A 23,910-nucleotide genomic window follows, 5' to 3' on the forward strand; every position below is an offset into this window, starting at 1 on the left:
GAGGCCAAGGCTGGTGGGAGGATTGCTTAAACTCAGGAATTCAAGACTAGCTTGGATCATAGCAAGACCCTGTCCCTAATTAAAAAGATACATCATGGCCGGGCGCGGTGGCTCACGCCTGTTAATCCCAGCACTTTTGGAGGCCGAGGCGGGCGGATCACCTGAGATTGGGAGTTTGAGACCAGCCTTGCCAACATGCAGAAACCCCTGTAATCCCAGCTACTAGAGAGGCTGGGGCAGGAGAATCCCTTGAAACCAGGAAGGCGGAGGTGGCAGTGAGCCGATATGGCGCCATTGTACTCCAATCTAGCCTGAGCAACAAGAGTGAAACTCCGTTTCAAAAAAAAAAAAAAGATGCTTTTCTTTTTTTTTTTTGAGACAGAGTCTCGCTCTGTCGCCCTGGCTGGAGTGCAGTGGCGCCATCTCGGCTCACTGCAAGCTCCGCTGCCGGGGTTCACACCATTCTCCTGCCTCAGCCTCGGGAGTAGCTGGGACAACAGGCGCCCCCCCACCACGCCCGGCTAATTTTTTTTTTGTATTTTTAGCAGACATGGCATTTCACTGTGTTAGCCAGGATGGTCTCGATCTCTTGACCTCGTGATCCACCCACCTCGGCCTCCCAAAGTGCTGGGATTACAAGAAGCTCATTAAAAAGGAAAAAATTTGTTTCCTTATTTTTGATAGCACACATTTTTTTTTCTTCTGAGATGGAGTCTCACTCTGACACCAAGACTGGAATGCAGTGGCACAATCTCAGCTCACTGCAGCCTGTGCCTCCCGGGTTCAAGCGATTCTCATGCCTCGTCTCCTGTGTAGCTGAGACTACAGGCGTGCACCATTATGCCCGCCTAATTTTTGTATTTTAAGTAGAGATGGGGTTTCACCATGTTGGCCAGGATGATCTTGAACTGCTGACCTCAAGTAATCCACCTGCCTTGGCCTCCCAAAGTGCTGGGATTACAGGCTTGAGCCATCGTGCCTGGCCAATAGCACATACTTTTTAAAAATACCTGCCAAGAAAGGATGTCCTGAGTCCTCACGTGACTGAAAATGTATTTATTCTGCCTCTAAACTTGACCGTTTGGATGCAACTGACAATCTTTTTTTTTTTTTTTTTTTTTTTTTTTTTGAGACGGAGTCTCGCTCTGCCGCCCAGGCTGGAGTGCAGTGGCCGGATCTCAGCTCACTGCAAAATCCGCCTCCCAGGTTCACGCCATTCTCCTGCCTCAGCCTCCCGAGTAGTTGGGACTACAGGCGCCCGCCACCGCGCCCGGCTAGTTTTTTGTATTTTTTAGTAGAGACAGGGTTTCACCGTGTTAGCCAGGATGGTCTCGATCTCCTGACCTCTTGATCCGCCCGTCTCGGCCTCCCAAAGTGCTGGGATTACAGGCTTAAGCCACCGCGCCCGGCCAATCATTTTTTCTTAAACTTTTAGATTTATTCTTCCATAATCTTCTAGCACTAAATGTCAGGGCAGAAAAATCTGACACCAATCTAATTCTTGTTTCATAGATTGTCTGTTTTATCTAAGAGTTTCTTTTATTCTTAGCGTTTGGAAATTTTATAGTGATGTATGTAGGGGTGAGTCTTTTTCCATTTGTCCACCTGGTTTATAAGGTTTATCAACTGTCTCCCTTGCTCCCCCCTACCCCTCATAGAGTGCAAGGGCCTTAATTTATTCACTGCTAAATTCCCTGTATCTGGTGCACACACATCAGGTTCTCAAGTCATTTGCTGAGTGAAGGAATTTATTCTGCTAGAATTTAAAGTCCTGTGACTATCATCAGCTCAGCAAATTTTTCTTTCATTCTTGTCTTTTTTTTTGAGACAGGGTCTCACTCTGTCAGTCAGGTTGGAGAGCAGTGGTGTAATTACAGCTCACGGCAGCCTTGAACTCCTGGGCACAGTGATCTTCCTGTCACAGTCTCCTGAGTAGCTAGGACAACGGGTATATGCCACTATGCCCGGTTAATTTTTAAAATTTTTGTAGAGACACAATCTCACTGTGTTGACGAAGCTGGGAATTCCACCCCCCCACCCCCTACCATGAGAGTCTCATTGTCACCCAGGCTGGAGTGCAGTGGTGTGATCTTGGCTCACTGCAACCTCTGCCTCCCAAGTTCAAGTGATTCTTGTGTCTCAGCCTCCCAAGCAGCTGAGATTACATGCGTGTGTCACCACACCTGGCTAATTTTCGTATTTTTAGTAAGAGACGGGGTGTCTCCATGTTGGCCAGGCTGGTCTTGAACTCCTGATCTCAGGTGATCTGCCTGCCTTGGCCTCCCAAAGTGTTGGGATTACAGGTGTGAGCCACTGCGCCTGGCCACTTTGTGAATTTTAAAAAAAGACTTTAAGCAGATCAACGACAAATCCAGCAATTTCCCAATATTTTGTCTGTCCACTTCTCCTTGCCAGTAGATTATAACCCTGGAGTCTTGATTTTTTGTTTTTGTTTTTTAAAGATATTTAAGGTTAAATTACCATAAACTGCACTGGTTGAATCTTGAGACAGAGTAGTATAAAAAGAGTGAAGAGCTGAATTAATTCAGAACACTGAACCCATTTGCTCACCTGCTAGCTTTGAATCCTTTCAATTTCTGTACAAAGAATGATTCAAGAACTTCTGCACACTGGTAAAACGGGGAGTCACTTGGATTGTAGTAACGACAGTTATCAAAAATTTTGGTCATATCTGCCACAAATTCCGTCAGCTTTTCATAATACCGTCTTTGTACTCTTTCTTCCATGGTGGCAAGGTCTTAAAAACACAAAATGTAAAACATTTTCAGAGCTTTAAGGTTTTTCCAATGTGAATATCCTCTGAAGTTCTAACAAATATATATGTTTACTTTGCAAGCAGTCCTGGAACCAGGCTGGTTCACCCTGGAGGTTATTTTGCAATTCATGAAGAACAAAAGAGTACTTTTCCAATTTTGTTTCTGACTGAGGTTCTAATATATAAATCCTGGCTGCTGTTAAGAAGGTTCTTTTACTTTCAGTTAACTGCATAGAATAGTCCTTCATTCAAATGGTTTGAGATCAATGAAACACACCAACATGATCTATACATATCGAAGTATAACACATTTCTACATGCAAACAATTTAGTATATGTACAAAGAAAAGGTGGGAATCCAGAATTAAGAACAAAGTCTCTGTACTAGTGGCTTTATGATCCTTGCATTAGACTTTAATAACATCATATTGCTTTTTTATTCATTTTTATTGTTACCTTATATTTGTGATAAAGTGATACTGTCTTACCATTCATGACTGCAATGATAAGTGTCCACTTAAATGTAAGGGAAAAATATTAGCTGATACGAATATTAGTATGTAATAGTACAGGCAATATGTAGAAAGGAGAAAATCATTATGGTGATAGATGGGTGTAATATTGTGAAATATATACTTGGTCTTTGTCCCGATTTCTTGACACTTAGCTCCTAACACGGTTGGAATCTCCAGAGTGGTAAGTTTCTTTTATATGTTAATGACTGGTGGCTGGAATTCCCTAGATAGCTTTGGAATGGGGGATGGTCACCGGAAGGACCTAGTCAGGATTAGAGGGTTGGGACTTTCAGTCCCATCCCCCAACCTCCGGAAGGGAAGAGGGGCTAAAGGTTAAACTGATCACCAATGGCCAAGGGTGTAATCACTCATGCCTACGTAATGAAGCTTCCCTAAAAACCCAAAAGGACTGGGTTCAGAGAGCTTCCTGATACAGCTGAACGTGTGGACGTGACTGGCAGGTGGTGTGCCCAGAGAGGGCATGAACGCCCCTCCCCACAGCGTTGCCCTGTGCATCCTCTCCACCTGGTGTTCATCGGAATCCTTTGCAGTGTCCTTAATAAACCGGTAAGCCTAAGTAGGTGTTTCCCTGAGTTCTGTGAGCTGCTCCTGCAAATTACTGAATCTTAGGAGAAGCTTGTGGGAACCCTGATTTATAGCCAGACGGTCAGACATGCAGGTAAAACAACCTGGGGATGGCAATTAGCATCTGAAGAGGGGGTAATCTTGGGGACTGAGTCCCCAGCCTGTGGAATCTGACCCTATCTTCAGGTAGATAGTGTCAGAATTGAATTGAATTAGAAGACACCCAGTTAGGGTCTGAAGCAGACGACTGGATTGGTTGTTCATGGGGAGAAATCCCCACCCACTTCTTGGCGACCAGAGGTCAGCAAACAGAATTCTCCCACGTTGATTGTAGTGAGAGCGCACAGGAAAACAAATTTGTTTTTTTTTTTTGCTGTAGAGCAGGCAACTGCTTTGGAATGTACTGACTGAAATAAATCTACCTGAAACAACATTGATCCTAGGAGAACGTTGTGCTTGAAATAAAATTCTGTATACAATTTGACATAAATATCTGAGAGAGTGAAAGGCCAGTAATCTCCAATCTATCTAGGGTGCACAGACAACACATTCCAAACTAAAGCTTCGTGAATATTTTTGAATTTGAAAGTGACTTGAAAGTTCATCCAATAAGTAAAAGTACTAGAATACCTAAGAAACAGCTGAAAAGTAAAAGTAATGAGAGAGAATCTTATCTGTCAGCCATTAAAAACTATTCTAAAGCTGTGATAACGCAGTGTGGCAGCACGCAGAACAACACGAACACTAACAGAGACAAGTTCAAACCACGAACAGATTTAACTGTATCTAATGTAAGAATTTCACATATGTTAAGGATGTCCCTTCAGGTCAGTAGGGAAAGGAGTTCATTCATAAATGAGGTTGCGGCCGGGGTGGCTCACGTCTGTAATCCCAGCACTTTGGAGGCCGAGGTGGGCGTATCACCTGAGGTCAGGAGTTCTGAGACCACCCTGGCCAACACAGAGAAACCCCATCTCTACTGAAAATACAAAAATAAGCTGGGCATGGTGGCACATGCCTTTAATCCCAGCTACTAGGGAGGCTGAGGGGAGAATCCCTTGAACCCAGGAAGTGGAGGCTGCAGTGAGCCAAGATCGCACCACTGCACTCACCGCTGCCTGGGCGACAGAGCGAGACAACGTCTCAAAAAACAAAAGCAAAAACAAAAAAAAGAGTTTGAGGCAACTGCCTACATATCTGAAAAAAAAAAAAAAAATTCTATCTCATTATATGCCAGATAATTCTGAGTTTATTAAAATCCAAGGGCAAAAATTAAAACCATAAAAAGTACTAGGAGACAAAACACTGCAAATGTAGTAACTGAGCTGTATATACAAAAAGGATTAAAATGGCAAACTGTGTTATATATATTTTAGTATACACACACACACACACCTCTTTGAAAGCTCCAGTTTATGTAGTTTTAAAAAAAATGTGTAAATGTGAAGAACTGTGAAAATACACATAGCTTGATTCCAAGCAAGACTTGGCACATCAATGCTGTAGGTTCATGTAAGGTGTACAGGAAAGAGCGAACACATCACACTAGGACATTCTTGGTTCATACTTATATTATGTGCTGGTTACTACTGCTTGACTAATTTTCGTTTTAATAAAGTATGTGAATAACGCTTGGACACCGAATGGCTCCAAGTTAATTAGATATCCCTTAAATTTAGTCCTAGAACACATAGGTGAGTATATATCATGGAAGAGGAAAAAGACTCCAAGCATGATGCCTATTTATGATTAATAGATATGACTCCAAAAAATGTTAAAAACTACCATATGCCAAAAAAATCATAAAACTTTTACTTCTTTTTAGTATACAAATAGCCCTTAAAGGCCGGGCGCGGTGGCTCAAGCCTGTAATCCCAGCACTTTGGGAGGCCGAGACGGGCGGATCACGAGGTCAGGAGATCGAGACCATCCTGGCTAACCCGGTGAAACCCCGTCTCTACTAAAAAATTCAAAAAAAAAAACTAGCCGGGCGAGGCGGCGGGCGCCTGTAGTCCCAGCTACTCGGGAGGCTGAGGCAGGAGAATAGCGTGAACCCAGGAGGCAGAGCTTGCAGTGAGCTGAGATCCGGCCACTGCACTCCAGCCTGGGCGACAGAGTGAGACTCCGTCTCAAAAAAAAAAAAAGACAAACAAACAAACAAACAAATAGCCCTTAAATAGCCAGACGTGGTGGCTCATGTCTGTAATCCCAGCACTTTGGGAGGCAGAGGCGGGCGGATTACCTGAGGTCAAGAGTTCAAGACCAGCCTGGTCAACCAACATGGTGAAACCCCATCTCTACTAAAAATACAGAAATTAGCTGGGTGTGATGGTGGGCGCCTGTAATGCCAGCTACTCGGGAGGCTGAGGTGGAAGAATCAGTTGAACCCGGGTGCTGGAGGTTGCAGTGATTCAAAATCATGACACTGTGCTCCAGCCTGGGCAACAGAGTGAGACTCCTTCTCAAAAAATGAAAATATAAAATAAAAGCCCTTAAATAATACTGATAACAATATAAATATCTCGAGAGAAAAATAGAAGAAATATGTAAATAGGACACTCTTACATAAAAACACTTTCTTTGACAAATTGGCAGAAATTAAAAATGATAACACTGGCCTATTAACAGAGGTTACCTGTAGGGGACAATATGGGAGTAGTGGTAAATATTACATTTTACATCTCTGTAACATCTGCATTTGTACACTATAAAACACACTACTTTTGAAATAAGTATTTTCAAAGACAAAAAATATGCCACTCAAAAGAGTGATAATACTCAGTGTTTTTCAAGAGTGCAGACAGAATGTTACAGATATACACAATTAGTGGAAGCTGGTTCAATTTGCTAATGTGTAATTTTTATCTTTTTTCTTTTTCTTTTTTTTTGAGAAGGAGTCTCGATCTATCACCCAGGCTGAAGTGCAGTGGCACGATCTCGGCTCACTGCAACCTCCACCTCTTGGGATCAAGCAATTCTCCTGACTCAGCTTCCTGAGTAGCTGGGATTACAGGCACGCACCACCATGCCCAACTAATTTTGGTATTTTTAGTAGAGACAGGGTTTTGCCATGTTGGCCAAGCTGGTCTTGAACTCTTGACCTTGTAACCTGCCCGCCTCAGCCTCCCAAAGGGCTGGGATTACAGGCATGAGCTACCGTGCCTGGCCCTAAAGTGTAATTTAAAAATAATTCTTTTTTTTTTTTTTGTGACAGGGTCTCACTCTGTTGCGCAGGCTGAAGCGTGGAGGTGTCACAGTGATGAGCCACCCTTGCCTGGCCATTGTTTTTTTTTTTTTTTTTAAAAAAAGCCGGGTGCGGTGGCTCAAGCCTATAATCCCAGCACTTTGGGAGGCCGAGACGGGCGGATCACAAGGTCAGGAGATCGAGACCATCCTGGCTAACATGGTGAAACCCCGTCTCTACTAAAAATACAAAAACTAGCTGGGCGAGGTGGCGGGCGCCTGTAGTCCCAGCTACTCGGGAGGCTGAGGCAGGAGAATGGCGTAAACCTAGGAGGCAGAGCTTGCAGTGAGCTGATATCCGGCCACTGCACTCCAGCCTGGGCAACAGAGCGAGACTCTGTCTCAAAAAAAAAAAAAAAAGGCCTAAAAAGGGCCAGGTGCGGTGGGTCATGCCTGTAACCCCAGCACTTTGGGAGGACAAGGTGGGTGAATCCCTTGAGGTCAGGAGTTCAAGATCAGCCTGGCCAACATGGTGAAACCCTGACTCTACTAAAAATACAAAAATTAGCTGGGTGTGGTGGCGCACGCCTGTAATCCCAGATACTCAGAAGGCTGACGCAGGAGAATCGCTTGAACCACGGAGGGAGAGGTTGCAGTAAGCTGAGACAGTGCCACCGCACTCCAGCCCAGGTGATACAGCGAGACTCCGTGTCAAAAAATAAACAAAAACAGTGTACTACATCCCCGCTACTCAAAAGGCTGAGGTGGGAGAATCACCTGGGCCTGGGAGGATGAGGACGCAGTGAGCTGGTGATGGCACCACTGCACTCCAGCCTGGGCAGAACAGCAGCAGCAAAGCCTCAAATATAGTTAGACCCTTTCACCTGGAGACTGTTTTTTTTAGAACAAGTACAGGCAGATGTATAAACAAAGATGTTCAGTGACATGTTGTTTTACTAGCAAAAACTACACACAACAAAACTATTGATGGGGGGTGTTAATTTTTTTTTTTTGAGACGGAGTCTCACTCTGTTGCCCAGGCTGGAGTGCAGTGGCGCGATCTCTGCTCACTGCAAGCTCCACCTCCCCGGTTCACGCCATTGTCCTGCCTCAGCCTCCTGAGTAGCTGGGACTACAGGTGCCCGCCACCACACCTGGCTAATTTTTTGTATTTTTAGTAGAGACGGGGTTTCACCGAGTTAGCCAGGATGGTCTCAATCTCCTGACCTTGTGATCCGCCCACCTCGGCCTCCCAAAGTGCTGGGATTACAGGCATGAGCCACCATGCCTGGCTGGGGGGTGTTAATTTTAATTTCATATAATTAAAAATGATGTAGGTCTATAACAGCTGATGTGAAAAAGTATTAAGTTTACAAAACACATTACCGAACATGATAACTCATTTAAACTTATTTCTATTTAAGAAAATAAAAGTTGCTGATTTTGTTGGTTCCCTTATACCTTTAAAGAAAATTACTATTTTCAGTTTAGTCTATATTGTTCCAGACATTTTCTATGCATTTCTAAACATATCTAGGTACTCTTAGAAAATAAATGTTTACTGCTTAAAATCTGGGTACTGCTCTGTAACTTTCACTTCTTTTCTCAACAACATGTTTTGGGAGATCTATATTATTATCTTTATTTACCTACTTAGGAGATACAGGAGATTATGTTTAACTTAGTATGGATGTATATCTGTATTTTATTATGATGTTTGTGGGACAAGGTCTCGCTTTGTTGCCTAGGCTGGAATACAGTGGTGTGATTATGGCTCACTAAAGCCTCTACCTCCCAGCTGAAGCGATCCTCCTGCTTCAGTCTCTTGAGTGGCTGGGATCACAGGCATGAGGCACCAGGCCTGGCTAAAGGTTTTTTTTTGGAGACGGACTTTCACTCTTGCTGCCCAGGCTGGAGTGCAATGGCCCAATCTCAGCTCACTGCAACCTCCACCTCCTGGGTTCAAGCAATTCTCCTGTCTTAGCCTCCCAAGTAGCTGGGATTACAGGCATGTGCCTCCACACCTGACTAATTTTGTATTTTTTTTGTAGAGACGGTTTTGCCATGTTGGTCAGACTGGTCTTGAACCCCCAACCTCAGGTGATCCACCCGCCTCAGCCTCCCAAAGTGCTGGGATTACAGATGTGAGCCACCGTGCCCGGCCATTTTTTGCTATTTATTTATTTGAGATGGAGTTTCGCTCTTGTTCGCCAGGCTGGACTCTGCCTCCTGGGTTCAAGCAATTCTCCCGCCTCAGCCCCCTAAGCATTTTTTGTTTTCTTGTAAAGACAGGATCTCACTATGTTGCCCAGGCTGGTATTAAATTCCTGGGCTCAAGCTATCCACCTGCCTTGGCCAAAGTGCTGGGTGAGCCACCATTTGGGGTTTATCTTGGTATTAAAAAAAGCAAAAACAAACAGGAAAACCAGCTCTTCAAGAAAATAATTTTGGTTAAATAAGCTAAGGTATATTCAACTAATGGACCATAAAAAGCCATTAAAATCATGGGTTTTTGAAGAAGATTTACATAGGAAAATGTTTGTATTTACTGTATGATATGAATTTTAACACCCATGCATACAAGAACACACCAAAAGTAATGACTATCTCTTGTTTTTTGAGACAGAGTTTTTCTCTGTTGCCCAGGCTGGAGTGCAGTGGCACGATCTTGTCTCACAGCAACCTCTGCCTCCTGGGTTCAAGTGATTTTTGTGCCTCAGGGTCCTTAGCTGGGAGGCTAATATCCTCCATGATATATACTCACCTATGTGTTCTCCTAGGACTTTAAGGGATACTTAATTAACTTGGAACCATACAATGTCCAAGCACCTGCCACCACGCCCAGCTAATTTTTGTATTTTTTTTGTAGTAGATATAAGGTTTCACCATGTTGGCCAGGCTGGTCTTGAACTCCTGATCTCAAGCAATCTGCCCGCCTCAGCCTCCCAAAGTGCTGGGATTATAGGCATGAGCCACTGTGCCTAGCCCCGGCTGATTTAAAAAAAATTTTTTTGGAGAGACAGGGTTTTGCCATGTTGTCCAGGCTGGTCTTGAAATCCTGGGCTCAAGCCATCCACTTGTCTTGGCCTCTCAAAGTGCTGGGATTATAGGCATAAGCCACTGTGCCCGGCTTATCTTCTTTATTTATTTTGTTTATTTATTTTTTTTTTTGAGATAGACTTTTGCTCTTGTTGTCCAGGCTGGAGTGCAGTGGCACAATCTTGGCTCAATACAACCTCTGCCTCCCAGGTTCAAGCGATTCTCCTGCCTCAGCCTCCCGAGCAGCTAGGATTACAGGTATGTGCCACCATGCCGGGCTAATTTTGTGTAGTATTTATTTTCTAAATTTTCTTTTTCTTTTTCTTTTTTTTTTGAGACGGAGTCTTGCTCTGTCACCCAGGCTGGAGTGCAGTGGCACAATCTCGGCTCACTGCAAGCTCTGCCTCCCAGGTTCACGCCATTCTAATGTCTCAGTCTCCCGGGTACCTTCTCAATGGTGACTACCCAAATTTGAAATATGTACAATGATTAACTCCTTCCATTTTCAGCATCGGGAGAACAAAGGTAGTAACTACTTGTTTATGTTTGTTTTTCAGAGACAGTCTTCATTTATTTCCTCTTCATGTTTCCCCCTCTTTGAAGCTGCCATGAAACACAAACTCTTCTCATTTAAAAAAATGCTTAGCTGGCTTCTGGAACATAATTCTTTCATTAGCAGTAAGTGATCCTTTGGAAGCTTTTAACTACGTTTTAATTTTTCTAATTTCTTTTGCAGATAAATTATTTTTTTAATACAATCATTTGTAGCCATTAGTGTTGATACAATTACTTGTGGCTGCTATTACCATTTTTTTCTGGGAAATGAGGAGTATATTCTCTCTAGTTCATCAAATTTGCTCTCCTTCAGAAAAAGATGAGGCAGAATTGAATGGAGAAGGATGAGAGGATCAAATAGACCACAACCCAATCATTAATTTCACTCATTCTTTTATAAAGCTGCATAATACTCCAGTCAGACACCATTTGATATAGCTACGCTATTGATGGCTACTTATTTCATTTCCAATCCTTTGTTTTTTTTTTTTGAGATGGAGTCTCGCTCTGTTGTCCAGGCTGGAGTGCAGTGGCGCGATCTCTGCTCACTGCACGCTCTGCCCTCCTGGGTTCACGCCATTCTCCTGCCTCAGCCTCCCGAGTAGCTGGGACTACAGGTTCCTGCCACCTCGCCCGGCTAGTTTTTTGTATTTTTAGTAGAGACGGGGTTTCACCATGTTAGCTGGGATGGTCTGGATCTCCTGACCTCGTGATCTGCCCGCCTCGGCGACTCAAAGTGCTGGGATTACAGGCGTGAGCCACTGCGCCCAGGGGTTTTTTTTTTTTTTTTTGGAAGGAGTCTCACTCTGTGGTCCAGGCTGGAATGCAGTGGTGTGATCTCGGCTCACTGCAACCTCTGCCTCCTGGAGTGCTGGGATTCCAGCGTGAGCCACCCTGCAATTTCCAATGTTTTTGTAATTATAAACACTCCCACAATGAACATACTTGTGTGCCTGTAAATCCTAAGAAATGAAACTGCTGGGTTCAAGAGTATGCACAATTGGCTGGGCATGGTGGCTCACGCTTGTAATCCCAGCACTTTGGGAGGCTGAGGGGGGCGGATCATGAGGTCAGGAGATCGAGACCATCCTGGCCAACGTGAAACCCTGTCTTTATAAAAAATATAAAATTTAGCCAGGTGTGGTGGTGCATGCCTATAGTCCCAGCTACTCGGGATGCTGATGCAGGAGAATTGCTTGAACCTGGGAGGCGGAGGTTGTAGTGAGGTGAGATTGCACCAGTGCACTCCAGCGTGGCAACAGAGCGAGACTCTGTCTCAAAAAAAAAAAAAAAAAAAAAAAAAGACCGGGCGCGGTGGCTCACGCCTGTAATCCCAGCACTTTGGGAGGCTGAGGCGGGTGGATCACAAGGTCAGGAGATCAAGACCATCCTGGCTAACACAGTGAAACACCATCTCTACTAACAATACAAAAAATTAGCCGGATATGGTGGCAGGCGCCTGTAGTCCCAGCTACTTGGGAGGCTGAGGCAGGAGAATGGCATGAACCCGGGAGATTGCGTCACTGCACTCCAGCCTGGGCAACAGAGCGAGAGACTGTCTCAAAAAAAAAAAGAGTAGGCCGGGCGCGGTGGCTCAAGCCTGTAATCCCAGCACTTTGGGAGGCTGAGACGGGCGGATCACAAGGTCAGGAGATCGAGACCATCCTGGCTAACACCGTGAAACCCCGTCTCTACTAAAAATACAAAAAAACTAGCCGGGCGAGGTGGTGGCGGGCGCCTGTAGTCCCAGCTACTCGGGAGGCTGAGGCAGGAGAATGGCCTAAAACCCGGGAGGCAGAGCTTGCAGTGAGCTGAGATCCGGCCACTGCACTCCAGCCCGGGCTACAGAGCCAGACTCCGTCTCAAAAAAAAAAAAAAAAAAAAAAGAGTATGCACAACTAAACTTTAATAGATACTACAAATTTACCCTCTAAAGTGACCATACCAATTTATACCCCCACCAGCCTTGCTAAAAATATTCTAAGATACTAATTTTATGGATAATAAAACATCCACTGAGACTTCTGAAGAACTTCATATTCAACTCATGTACTTACCCATAGGTTCCTTAATAACACCATAATAATCTGGTGCATCATTAGGATCTACTGGTTCAAGGAAAGGCCAGGCCATCTTATGGGCCTATAATGAAAAAGCAGCATCATTATTGTCAGTGAAAACACTAATTCCATTTAAGTTTCTCAGCTGAGTTACTACATCAATGAACCCAAAAGTCAGTCTTAAATTTGATACATGAAATACTTTATATTAGGTGATTTCTGCTCTAGTAATAAGTTACCTAAGATGAGTCTCCTCTACAATAATGGTACTCAAAGGCTGGTCAGAAGACCTTGTGTGGGGGGTGGAGCACAAGCTTAGAAGTCACAAAATCAGTATTCTGAGCCCTACATGATGAGCTGTCACTGAGTGATGCTGGCATTGCAATCACTTCTATAAACAGGTGGAATGGGTTCAAAGTGTGGAGTCATTACCACAGCTGGTTAATGATGAGGTGGCAGAGATGTGTCGTTAAATAACATTCAACCACATATTGAGACTACGATTCTCTTTTTAGTTACTTCAATTCTTGTGATTATGATAACAAGAGGAGAAAGTTTCAATCCAGTGCACTATATCCTTTTATTTCCCCCCATTTTTTTGAGATGGGGTCTTGCTCTGTCATCCAGGCTGGAGTGGCATGACCATAGCTCACTGTAGCCTCCGGTGCTCAAGTGATCCTCTCACCTCAGCCTCCTGAGTAGCTGGGATTACAGGTGCGTGCCAACATGTCCAGCTAATTTTTTTTTTTTTTTTTTTTTTTTTGAGACGGAGTCTTGCTCTGTTGCCCAGGCTGGAGTGCAGTGGTCAACTCGGATCTCCTGCCTCACCTCCAAGGTCCTGCCTCCCGGGTTCACGCCATTCTCCTGCCTTTCAGTCTCCCAAGTAGCTCTGACTACACTTGCGCCCGCCACCCATCGCCCGGCTAGTGTTTTGTATTTTTTTTTTTGAGTAGAGACGGGCACTTCACCAGGGCTAGCCAGTGATGGTCTCGATCTCCTCACTGAACCTTGCGATCCCGCCAAGCATCTCGGCCTCAGTCCCAAAGTGCTGGGATTACAGGCTTGAGCCACCGCGCCCAGCCTAATTTTTAAAAATGTTTTGTAGAGATGGGGTCTTACTTTGTTGCCCAGGTTGGTCTCTAACTCGTCAACTCAAGTGATCCTCCTGCCTTGGCCTCCCAAAGTGCTGGGATTATAGGTGTGAGTAGCCACACTGGCTTTCCATGTCTTCAATACATCTGTATCACTTGCTAATCCTGCAACCCATCCCCATCCTGTTTTTCTTTTTTTTTTTTGAGACAGAGTCTCGCACTGTCACTGGGCTAGAGTGCCGTGGCTCGATCTTGGCTCACTGCAACCTCCACCTCCCGGGTTCAAGCAATTCTCCTGCCTCAGTCTCCCTAGTAGCTGGGATTACAGGCGTGCGCCACCGTACCCAGCTAATTTTTTGTATTTTTAGTAGAGAGATGGGGTTTCAGCCTTTTGTCCAGTCTGGTCTCGAACATCTGACCTTGTGATCTGCCCACCTCAGCCTCCCAAAGTGCTGGGATTAGGGAGTACACCACCGCGCCCAGCCCCCTTTCTGTTTTTCATAAGGAAAAGAATAACTATAATCTTTTTTTTTTTTTTTTTTGAGATGGAGTCTCACACTCTCACCCAGGCTGGAGTGCGGTGGCGCCATCTCCGCTCACTGCAAGCTCTAACTCCCAGGTTCACACCATTCTCCTGCCTCAGCTTCCTGAGTAGCTGGGACTACAGACGCCTGCCACCACGCCTGGCTAACATTTTGTATTTTTAGTATACATGGGGTTTCACCGTGTTACCCGGGATGTCTCTACTATCTCCTGACCTTGTGATCCAAAAACTAGGCCTCCCAAAGTGCGGGATTACAGCCTATAGTCCCAGTGCCTGCGCCTATAGTCCCAGCTACTCGGGAGTCTGAGGCAGGAGAATGGCGTGAACCCGGGAGGTGGAGCTTGCAGTGAGCTGAGATCCGGCCACTGCACTCCAACCTGGGCGACAAAGTGATCCACTGTGCCTGCCTCAAAAAAAAGAAAATCTAATCATACTGCTTCTCAATCCAAGAGGAAAAAAAAAATAAAATATATAAAGAAGTGAGTCATGTTAACATTCTTGTGAGTGTGAAATAAGCTGAGGTGGTGTGGGGATATGGTAAAGCTCATGACACTGGTACGTGAAGGACTGAAGTTTGTCAGGCACTTCACTAGACTAGCTGGGAGTCAGTAAATAATCACTTTAAGACTGGAAAGTTGAAATCCTAGAAATCTTTCCAAAATTCTGCTGGCTGATTTCATTTTCAAATGCTGCACACAGAGGGGTCTCACCTGTAAGGAACGGAGCACCCTCTTCAACCCCTCATAATCCTTCTCTGTTAGTGGCGTGAGCACTGTCATGGCATCCTCTGTTGACTGGCACTGTGGACAGACATACTCATCAATGAGCTCTGCCTCACTTTGCAAGATGCCAACGCAGCGCCCATGGTACCAATTCTGACACCGATCACAGCCAATATAAAATCTGTAAGATCCGAAATGGAAATGTGAGTTCAAAACAGATGGGATGATGTTACTTATAATAAAGCATGCACCTGAAAATTTGCTAAACCCTGGGACACAAAATAGTTTTAGTATTATGGTTTTAATACTTTCAAGATTGGCATTCCAGTACATTAATTTAGTATTTTTTGATGTTAAGAACAAGCAGTAAAAAAATTTGTAAGAACACTGTGTAATATTAGAGAACAAATTTAAAGATAAATATGGAACATTTAATTGATTTTAAAGCTGAAAACAAAGCCAAAAATCTTTCAACTAGTACAGTACCATATGGGAGTTCAAAATCCTATAAGCTAATAACAGAGTCTCAGAGCTTGTACCCATATTAGTGTTTTTCTAACCTACAATAAAGCACCATTTCAAACACTGATAAAGTCCAAACAAGTCAGGCTATTTTAATCACATTAATTTCTATGTTACATATTGAAGAATCAAATCTACTATTAAACCACATTTTCCCCAATGTGTCTCAAACATTCACTATGAAGCAAGATAAAATTTGAAAGGTAGGTAAAAAGGGAAAAAGAGAAAAATGAAAAGGAATTTGTAATGTAAGTGTATAATAAATGTAGAAAAAAAATCTGCTTTTTATTTTAAAATAAATAAGTAACCAGTCAGAGCAATTTGGCTTCCTAAATTATTAAATATGATGCTCTTATCAGAACTCACTGTGACTCATCATAAGGTGTTCTGCAGATACAGTACAATTCCTCACTGCTGCCCTCTTGTGCCCGTTTACAATCATTACAGATGTACACATCCATTTTCTTAGCCTCCTTTTCTGTGATGCCAACACATTCTCCATGATACCAGTTAGTACAAAGATCACAGCCAATATAGAACCTAAAAGTATTCACAATGAAAATGACAATGTAATTGTCATTTTGAGCTGCAATGGTACTTAAATCTGTCTTCCCTGCCTTGCTTCACTTTTTTACAGGATAACTTCCTGCTTATGAGTCAGCTAAACATTCCTGAATCCAACCATTCTACCCCTGGCAAACTCCAGTATCTGATGCTCTATCACGTGTGGACACATAAAGTCACTCACATCGGTTTCAACAAGTACACTGCTTAGTGAAATATGGGTCTTTAAAAACATACTGGAATTTGAAAAAAGAAACAACACATTGATGGTAATGTCTTCCTCTGAATGAATGTGTGTAAAACTGTAACAGGCACAAAAACCAAAGCCAAAGAATCAAAGACTTACATCTGTCAAACCTATTCCACAGAAGCCATTTCAATATCAGGGCTATTTCTTAGATAGGTTTGAAAATGTATCTCACAATTTAAATTTGAGAACAAAGCAAAGCGCAAACACCAAGTAGAAGTTACACTACAAGGAACATGCAGGTCAGCCAGGTGTAGAAGATAAATGGTCAAAATATGAGATGAAGAAGAAAACTAAGAAAGGTACATAGAGCAATTCAATCTCTACCAGGTTTTCTGAATAAACACTGGAATTTAATCGAATTAAAAATAATCTCTCATAATGGAATATGGCATGGGCCAGTTTTCCTGTTAATGTAATGTTTGTGACAATGTGGACAGTGGCCTGGCTAATTAACGAGCAGGGAACATGGAAGGAGCTGCTTCAGTTCAGCACCGGGGACAAGGTGTGGAGAACGATGCAAGGATAGTTATCCGAAACCTGTGAGGGTCTACACTGCTTGGCAAGGCGGAGCTGTATAAGTGTGTGATTGTGGAGTGCAGAGTGGCCTCTGTAATAAACTACCTAATGACAAAAGGAAAAGTAAATGTAACAAACGCTTATATAGTGTGTCTACAAGTGTTGATAGGCACTGTGTAGGAACACCATGTCAAAGTCATAGTGAGAATTACCATGAATCACAGGGAACCAGACTGGCCTTGCTGATACCATTGGCACTCTTAGTTCTACCAAGGCATTTCTTGAGGAATGCCTCACCTAGAGGAATGGAAGTCGTCCTCAAGCTTCAACTTGACCTGCTTCATGAATGTGAAGGAATAATATATGGTTATGTAGTTTATCCTGTTACCACTAACTTTTTTTTCTCTTTTGTCTCACTGTATAGCCCAGGCTGCAGAGCAGGGACAGGATCACGGCCCCCCTGCAGCCTGGACCTCCCAGGCTTATGTGATCCTCCCACCTCAGCCTCCCGAGTAGCTGGGACTACAAGCATGCGCCACCAGGCCTGGCTTTTTTTTTTTTTTTTTTTTTGACGGAGCCTTGCTCTGTCTCCCAGGCTGGAGTGCAGTGGCATGATCTTGGCTCACTGCAACCTCAGTCTCTCAGGTTCAAGCGATTCTCCTGACTCGGCCTCCCGAGTAGCTGGGATTACAGGTGTGTGCCACCACATCTGGCTAATTTTTACATTTTTAGCAGAGACGGGGTTTCGCCATGTTGGCCAGGCTGGTCTCGAACTCCTGACCTCAGCTGATCCATCCACCTCGGCCTCCCAAAGTGCTGGGATTACAGGCGTGAGCCACCACGCCTGGCCAATTTTTTTGTACAGACAGGGTCTCCCTATGTTGCCCAGACCGGTCTCAAATACCTGGGCTCAAGTGATCCTCCTGCCTCGGCCTCCCAAAGTGCTGAGATTACAGGCACGAGCCACAGTGCCCAGCACTTTTTTCTTTTGAACTATGACTCTCACATGATTTTCACTTCCACAGGTGGGGGTCCTCCTGAGATACTTTGTGTGTTATCTCCACAGAGTGATAGGCTGTGTTCTGGAAGGATGTTCAGGACTTGAATTTCAGTTTTCAGTCATTCTCACTGGATTCCCAAACCAGCCTAGTTTGGGACAAGAGATTACGAAACACTCCTTAGAAACACTAACTCATCCCAACTAAAATAGGGAGTGAATGAACCTGGTATACTAAAGTGTTAATAATGACAAAATGAAAAATATAAAATAACACAAAATAATGAGGCAATCTCGATGGAATGGGCACATGTATCTGTGTGCCTCATTTTATGCAATGTAGGTATTTCAAAGAAGTTGTGTGTGACATAATTTCTGTGATCTGAATACTCTAAACAGGCCAAAGAAGTCTTGTTATTTAAAGAAGTTCTGTAAGCAAATCTTTTTAACTGAAAAAGTAAGGAAACTTCTGTTTCAGAAATCATTTAGTATATTGTGCTTAAAGTGAGGCACACTTGTATTAAACTAAGGAAAAAAAATCAGTGAATCAGGTTCTACTGTTTACATTATGTATAATTTCCAATGAGGTAAGATAATGAAAAGCAAAGATGCCTAAATTGATTTGTGTTTAATTCAGCACACAGCTCAATCTGCCAACAAAGAGTTTTCATTTGGCATTTGCAAACAGATGATCATTTAGACAGCGCCACCAAAGCAGCTTCCATGTTGCAACCTGAACATCATTAAAGGGACCACAATTTTATTTCAGGAATCAATTAGGTATCCACTTAAGGCAGGCATTAAGCATTCCTAATTCTAATTAATTGATTCTAAATGATCATTTTTTAAAGCACAATCAAACTTTTTGGTCCTGTAAAAAGTATGGTGGTTAACTGTGGCTTTAAAAAGCTGGACTACACTTTAATGTTCAAAGTAGAAGTTAAATATTTTGTAAAATGATATTAATGACCCAAAAATGAAACTACATTTATGGTTTAGTGCCTCTATAATCTTGTTTGTATCACCAAATACAAGTCACAACTGTCAAAAACAGCTTCCAGCTGCCAAATTGTTGGACGTTATACTTGAGGAATGGAACACTTTTTGTATTTTTCTGGCTTTTGTCTCTGATAAGAAAGTGGAAACTCTGACAAAAATATGAGTTGCAGTATTTTAATACAAAAAACAACTGCCTAAAATAAAACAATTAAGAAACCAAACCACTCAAATTCAAAACCTCTGACCATTGATGTTCAAATGGTTTCCAGGATTTCATGTATTTACAGGGCTTTGAACAGATCCCAGAAAGGATGCTCTCCATTTTGGGCAACAGTAATACACGTCCTTCTCCAGACATCAATTACTCGTTGATTTGGAGTTAATTCAGAGGGAAGAGGAGAAAGCAAAGGAGCAACAGAAAGCTTGTTTTTGACAGAAAAGAATATAACAAAGGACAATCACAAACACGTGAAATAGCAAATTTTACTTTACTAGCGTCAATGGTAAGAATATCACATGCAAGACCATGGATGAAACATTACTCTTAAATTTAATATTTTCATTTATATCATTCCCAAAATATTCATTTTCTTCAAAACTCAATTTTATAGCTAAACTTTCAAGACAAAAAACTAGAGCTCAAAAAGATCTACTCACTTAGATTCATCATAAGGCGTTTTACAGATACAGTAAAGCTTTGTGTCCTTCTTAGTTTCCTTTGAGGTAGTAGAGATCATTTTCTTTTTCTTGGACTTTGAGCTTGAGTCTTTTTCCTCTTCCCGCTTCCTCTTCTGGGAAGCTGCAGGGAAGGTGGGCGTGGACAGGAGGCCTGTGTGTTGCACAGCAGGTGGAGGGGGAGGTGAAGGTGGAGGGGCTGGAGGGGCTGGAGGAGCTGCCGTCACTGGGGGGCAGGGTACAGCTACTGCTGTGGACTGAGCCACCTGCATCAGGTCTTTTTCTTTCTTAATTTTCAGGTCTCTCTTCAGCTCTTCCTGTTGTCAATTAAAGACAATACAAGACTATCATTAGAGTCATGTAAATGTGTGATCTGGCCAGAAGATGGTACATTACCCACTCTTGTCGAAGTAGCTCCACAGTTCAGTCTAATGTGAGAGAATTTTAGTTAGTTGCAAACAAGAGTTTTCTTGTATCTTAAACCCAACTCAAGACAAGTAGAAACAGAAAATGAAGACTATGTAAGAACAACTAGAAAGATGCTAGTTATCTTCAAAGGAGAGTTGACTGAAAGATGAGCCAAGTGGCTAGGAAGAGCGTCCCTCCTGGCTTGCCCCTGTCCCATCTGGGCTCTTTCTGTGGTTGCTCAGAAGGCGACTGCAAGCATCCTCACCTGCTGGCTGCTTTCTTCTAGTTGCTCTTGCTCTCTGTCCTTACAGTGAGAGTGGACATGAACTGGCCTTGAGACTCAAAATGTGGTCTGACCAGCAGAAAGCAGAAAAGAGGCAGATTTGCCTTGTTTATTATGATGCTCCTATGTCTAGAATTTCAGACTGCAGGGAGAGTTGGGCAACATAACACACTATTTTCTTTTTTTAAAAGATACTTTCTTTTCATATGTATGCTTTTAGAGACAGAGTTTCGCTCTCATCAATGGCGCAATCTCCGCTCACTGCAACTTATGCCTCCTGGGTTCAAGTGATTCTCCCGCCTCAGCCTCCTGAGCAGCTGGGATTACAGGCGTGTGCCACCACAACCAGCTAATTTTTTTGTATTTTTAGTAGAAACAGGGTTTCGCCATGTTGGCCAGGCTGGTCTCAAACTCCTGACCTCAGGTGATCCACCTGCCTCGACCTCCCAAAGTGCTGGAAATTACAGGTGTGAGCCACTGCACCCGGTCTCTTTTTTTTTTTTTTTTTTTTCCTGAGACGGAGTTTTGCTCTAGGCTGGAGTGCAGTGGCATCAATCACTCCAACCTCTGCCTCCCAGGTTCAAGCGATTCTCCTGCCTCAGCCTCCCAACTAGCTAGGATTACAGGCACCTGCCACCACACCCAGCTAATATTTTTTATTTTTAGTAGAGACAGAGTTTCACTATGTTGGCCAGCCTGGTATCGAACTCCTGACCTTAGGCAATCTACCCTCCTTGAACTCCCAAAGTCCTGGGATTACAGGCATGAGCCACACTGTCTGGCCCCTTCATATATATATATATTTTTTTTTTTTTAGTTTTAATGAGCAGTGAGGACAACCAGAGGTCACTTTCGTCACCATCTTGGTTTTGGCCGGCTTCTTTACTGTATTCTGTTTTTTCTTTTTGAGACTGGGTCTCACTCTGTCACCCGGGTTAGAGTGTAGTGGCACAGTCTCGGCTCACTGTGCCCTTCACCTCCCAAGCTCAAGTGATCCTCCCACCTCTGCCTCCCAAGTACCTAGGACCACAGGCACGTGCCACCAAACTCAGCTAATTTTTGTACTTTTGGTAGAGACGGGGTTTCATCATGTTGGCCAGGCTGGTCTCCAACTTTTGACCTCAAGTGACCCACCCTCTGCCTTCCAAAGTGCTGGGATCATAGGCGTGAGCCTCTGTGTCTGGTCAACATACTATTTTCTCGATACGCATTTTGCCATACTTTTAAAGCACACTTCTTCTGCTAGAGTACAACTTACTCTTGGAAATGATCAAAGCAAACTTTATTACCCTATGAACAAACCCATTGTGATTGGCATCCACAAACACACTTGGCGTAAAGAAATCATAGCTATGACCAACAGTATTTCTTATTTGGAGACAGTGTCTCACTTTGTCACCCTGCCTGGACCGCAGTGACACAAACATGGCTTGCTGTAGCCTTGACCTGCCAGGCTCAAGTGATCCTCCCACCTCAACCCCTTCAAGTAGCTACAGGTGCTCACCACCATGCCCAGCTAATTTTTTTGAGGAGATAGTGTCTTGCTGTGTTGTCCAGGTAACTCCTGAGCGCAAGTGATCTGCCTGCCTTGCCTCCCAAAGTGCTGGGATGACAGGTATGAGCCACTTGCACCTGGCCATAAAAATATTTCTTAAAATCTGACTTAAAATTTTTTTTTTTTTTTTAATTTATTTATTTATTTATTTATTTTGAGACGGAGTCATGCTCTGTCGCCCAGGCTGGAGTGCAGTGGCCGGATCTCAGCTCACTGCAAGCTCCGCCTCCCGGGTTCACGCCATTCTCCTGCCTCAGCCTCCTAAGTAGCTGGGACTACAGGCGCCCGCCACTTTGCCCGGCTAGTTTTTGGTATTTTTTAGTAGAGATGGGGTTTCACCGTGTTAGCCAGGATGGTCTCGATCTCCTGACGTCGTGATCCGCCCGTCTCGGCCTCTCAAAGTGCTGGGATTACAGGCTTGAGCCACCGCGCCCGGCCTTTTTTTTTTTTTTTTTAAATTCTTTTGAGATGGAGTCTCGCTTTGTCGACCAGGCTGGAGTGCAGTGGTGTGATCTCAGCTCACTGCAAGCTCCGCCTCCTGGGTTCACGCCATTCTCCTGCCTCAGCCTCCCGAGTAGCTGGGACTACAGGTGCCCGCCACCATGCCCGGCTAATTTTTTGTATTTTTTTTAGTAGAGACGGGGTTTCACTATGTTAGCCAGGATGGTCTCGATCTCCTGACCTCGTGATCCACCCGCCTCAGCCTCCCAAAGTGCTGGGATTACAGGCATTAGCCACTGCGCCCGGCCGAAGCTTTTAAACATATCACAAATATTTTACCAAATAAACGAAGAGCCCTGGTTTAATGAATTTGTTTCTCTCTCTATAGACTATCTAGTCTTATAAAGTCAAAAGAGAAGCAGTGTGACAAATTATTCAACAGCCCTTCTCTATTTATAGAGAGAGACTGAACTTCTTCCTAGGTTGGAAACAAAATCTTGAGTTTCATTTCCTAGTTCATATGTTTATAACATCATGGGATGGATTTTGGGAAAACTAAGATAGTATAGTGAGCACACACTTTGATCCTCCCTCTCCCTTCAAGAACATACAAGTGAGCGTAAAATACAAAAAAGAGAAATTGAGAAGACATAGCCATGCTTAAATAAGTTACAAAAATCTCAACGGAATAGAGACACAAAACTGTGAGCAGGACTAAAACAGTAGGCCTGCTAGGCTCCAGAGTCAGAACTAGGAAGTGGTGACCGAACACTAACAGTAAGAGGTTCTTGGGGGGTAAGGGAGACTAACATGCTGTGCGTGAGGCAGTGATAAGAGCTGGCTCCCTGTTGGAAGTTAAGGGTTGACTGGGCTACACTGGGCTTCACAACAGAAAAAAAAAACCAAACTCCTCTCGCTCAAAATAAGCTTACAAAACTTAAATATTTGAAAATGAAAATATGTAATATGAAAAAAAGACAACCAGGGCCAAGTACAGTGGCTTATGACTGTATTCCCAGCACTTTGGGAGGTCAAGGCAGGAAGATCACTGGCTTGAGCCCAAGAGTTTGAGACCAGCCTGGGCAACATGGCAAAACCTTGTCTCTAAAAGCAACAACAATAACAACAACAAAAACACCCCAAAATTAGCCAGACATGGTGGCATGGCACACACCTGTAGTCCCAGCTACCTGGGAGGCTGAGGCAGAAGGACTGAATGATCTGGGTAGGTGGAGGCTGCGGTGGGCCGTGACTGCACCGCTGCACTCCAGCCTGGGCAACAGAACAAAGCCCTGCTTCTCAAAAGAAAAAAGAAAAAAGAGCAGTAAAATCAATAGTCTAATCTGAATTCACTCCAAACAAAATTATAGAGCCGGACACGGTGGCTAACACCTGTAATCCCAACACTTTGGGAGGCTGAGGTGGGTGGATCACCTGAGGTCAGGAGTTCAAGACTAGCCTGGCAAACATGGTGAAACCCCATCTCTACTAATAACACACATAAGAATGAAATTCCGTCTAAAAAAAAAAAAAGAGAGAAATTATAGAACAATTTGATGGGCCGGGCATGGTGGCTCACACCTATAATCCCATCACTTTGGGAGGCTGAGATGGGCGGATCACCTGAGGT

At 43.7% G+C, this 23,910-nt stretch overlaps 2 protein-coding genes across 3 annotated transcripts in view; both read right to left on the reverse strand.

The window, feature by feature from the left end:
• The window catches only part of KPNA2 (karyopherin subunit alpha 2), a 140,903-nt gene that overhangs the window by 62,312 nt on the left and 54,681 nt on the right, over positions 1-23,910 (reverse strand). The window lies entirely within an intron of this gene.
• Positions 1-23,910, reverse strand: part of BPTF (bromodomain PHD finger transcription factor) — a 152,200-nt gene that overhangs the window by 5,166 nt on the left and 123,124 nt on the right. For both annotated transcript variants that reach the window (XM_050762382.1, XM_050762383.1), the window contains exons 26-29: positions 19,576-19,910; positions 15,059-15,251; positions 12,711-12,795; positions 2,572-2,758 (exon numbers count right to left, since the gene is read on the reverse strand). In XM_050762382.1, the coding sequence (XP_050618339.1) occupies positions 2,572-2,758; positions 12,711-12,795; positions 15,059-15,251; positions 19,576-19,910 (800 nt within the window). The remainder of the gene's footprint in view (positions 1-2,571; positions 2,759-12,710; positions 12,796-15,058; positions 15,252-19,575; positions 19,911-23,910) is intronic.

Source organism: Macaca thibetana, chromosome 16, assembly GCF_024542745.1.
Source record: "Macaca thibetana thibetana isolate TM-01 chromosome 16, ASM2454274v1, whole genome shotgun sequence".
NCBI classification, from domain to species: domain Eukaryota; kingdom Metazoa; phylum Chordata; class Mammalia; order Primates; family Cercopithecidae; genus Macaca; species Macaca thibetana.